The sequence below is a fragment of the Dendrobates tinctorius genome, unplaced genomic scaffold (genome assembly GCF_039654945.1).
Source record: "Dendrobates tinctorius isolate UK_male_01 unplaced genomic scaffold, ASM3965494v1 ptg000089l, whole genome shotgun sequence".
NCBI lineage: Eukaryota > Metazoa > Chordata > Amphibia > Anura > Dendrobatidae > Dendrobates > Dendrobates tinctorius.
This window is the reverse complement of record NW_027361757.1, coordinates 22,837,748-22,839,832: the sequence shown is the minus strand read 5'-3', so window position 1 is coordinate 22,839,832 and position 2,085 is coordinate 22,837,748. Positions and strand designations below refer to the sequence as shown.

The 2,085-nt window shown below is 52.1% G+C and overlaps 1 protein-coding gene across 1 annotated transcript; it reads right to left on the bottom strand.

Annotated features, from left to right (window-relative positions):
- Positions 1-337: 337 nt before the first annotated feature.
- On the bottom strand, positions 338-1,868 carry LOC141098267 (uncharacterized). Its single transcript, XM_073585902.1, has 2 exons — positions 1,723-1,868; positions 338-1,617 (listed from the first exon to the last, which is right to left on the bottom strand). Exons 1-2 carry the CDS (start codon positions 1,851-1,853, stop codon positions 561-563), a joined length of 1,188 nt encoding a protein of 395 aa, XP_073442003.1. The 5' UTR covers positions 1,854-1,868; the 3' UTR covers positions 338-560.
- Between the last annotated feature and the right edge of the window lie 217 nt (positions 1,869-2,085).

Sequence of the window (2,085 nt, the reverse complement as noted above, 5' to 3'; positions counted from 1 at the left end):
CTCGCGGAGACTCTTCACTTATCCCAGAAGGCACTGGGAATATGCAAATGATCTCCTCAAGACTCTTCCCCTGGTTTTTATATATATATGTAAATATATATATATATATATATGGGTGTATATATATATATATGTATATATATATATATATATAAAATAAAAAAAAGAAAAATCTGAAATATAGTATCCCTTTCAGAGTTGGATGGCTGACCATCCGGTATAAAGTAAAGAAAAACAAACCATAGTGTACGGCGCAGTGTGTGCAGGCGGCGAAAGACACAATAACCAAACATTATTTTGAAATAAAACTTTAACATTTATTTTACTTAGTTGGTGGAAACTGGGGGGTGTGGAGGGATGAGGAACGGCTTTGGGTGGAGTAAGGGGTTCTAGGGGAAGGAGGAACCAAAGAAGTGGGGGAAGGGAGCCGAGGCAAGGAAAGTTGTGAAGTGGGAGGTGAGGGAGGAGGGAGGGTCAGAGTCCTCATCTTTGTTTTTTTATGAAGGTGGCCCGTCGTCTTGCTGCTGTCCTGTCTAGAGCGGCTAGAGCCTGAGGACTGGCTAGACCCCGGGGGACCGCCTTGAGCCTCTGGACCGCCTTGAGCCTCTGGACCGCCTGGAGGCTGTGGACCGGCTGGAGCTGGGGGACCGCCTGGCGCTTGTGGACCGCCTGCCAGGATCTTGTACCTGCTGTGGCATGCTGGTGGTGGTGGATGTCCTGGCAGGGGCCGTAAATATTGAATGCGGGTCCCCCAGCTGATGCTGCTCCGAGGTGGTGGTGCTGGTGGTGGTGGCGGTCCATGCAGGCATGGTGGCTGTGGCAGTCCATACCGGGGTGGTCCTCCCGCTGGTGGTGGTGGTGGCGGCGCTCCAGGCAGGGGTGGTGACGATGGGCCATCCAGTGTTGGTGTCGGCAGCAGTGGTGGGCCAGGCAGGAGCAGCGCTTGGCATGGTGTTGGCGGGTAAGTGTCCAGCTGCACTCGGACTTGGGGCGGTATATTGGTGTCCGGCGAGGCTTGGAAGTGTGATGGCTGTGCAGTGATATGCAGCAGAAGTAGGTAATGCTGTAAAACGAGTCAGGGGTGGCACCGGTGGAAATGCCACCGCTGACTGCTGCATAATCCTACTCTGCTGCATAGCCTGCATAAAAGCATTGTTGCAGGCCTGCATGACAGTCAACTGGAGGTCAGGGGTAAGGTGTTCCGCCGTGTCCCGAGCTATTTGTGTATAAAAATGATGCGCTGGTCTGGCGAGGTCGACTTCCAGGCGCTCAAGGCGACCCTCGATAGACTTGTAGCGTTGGTCCAAAAGGAGGAAACCACTCTCAAGTCTATCGGAGAGTGCCTTGAGGCTACTCTGAAAGACCGAGCTCAATTCAACGAACTCGGGCATGAGAGGCCTGTCCGAGGTCCTCTGCCGCTGCTGGCGGGAAGTGCCTGCAAAACCAGTGGCAGAGACCTGGGACAGGGGAACACCTGAGCGACCAGCTTCCTGGTCTCCAGATGACTGTGGTGCAAACCTGCAAGGTGCTTCCTCGCTGATGGATGGCTGGGAGGGGTCCAGGGCAGCTTGATGAAGGACCGCTTCGGGCCCAGGTTGCAGGGTGCTGCTCCAGGTGCTGTGAAAAGAAAAGAAAGAAATTACTACCATAAATTAACAATCGCCAACTCCTGTGGAATAGAAAAGCACAGAATAAAACACAATACAACTAGAAAATACTTACGTTCGGGAGGCAAGGACCGGTCTTAAAAATGCCAAGGCACGATGGTATCTGTACTTCGTGCCGGTCCTTGCCGCAGCACCACTGCGAATCTGCTTCTCCTGACGGATATCCCTGTTGAAGCGGTCCTTCATCAAGCGCCAACGGGTTCTGACTTTGTTCACTGTGGGGAAAAAAAAAAAAGAAAAAAAGTAAGACTATGCACTGGAGGCTGTGATCATCCAACTGTGTGTGATGATAGAAACTCCATGGAGTTAATAGCATCACACACAGTTGGGTGATCCCGGCCAAGATCACTGCTGCATCACACTGCATTTAAATGCTTACGAAAATCCTTGCGGACCCGGGGAGAGGCGTTGTCCCAGC

Coding starts and splice junctions, on each gene's coding strand:
- LOC141098267 (XM_073585902.1), bottom strand. CDS start 1,853: ATGAAGGACCGCTTCAACAGGGATATCCGTCAGGAGAAGCAGATTCGC. Junction 1,618..1,722: donor CCGGTCCTTGCCTCCCGAAC/GTAAGTATTTTC, acceptor TTCTTTTCACAG/CACCTGGAGCAGCACCCTGC.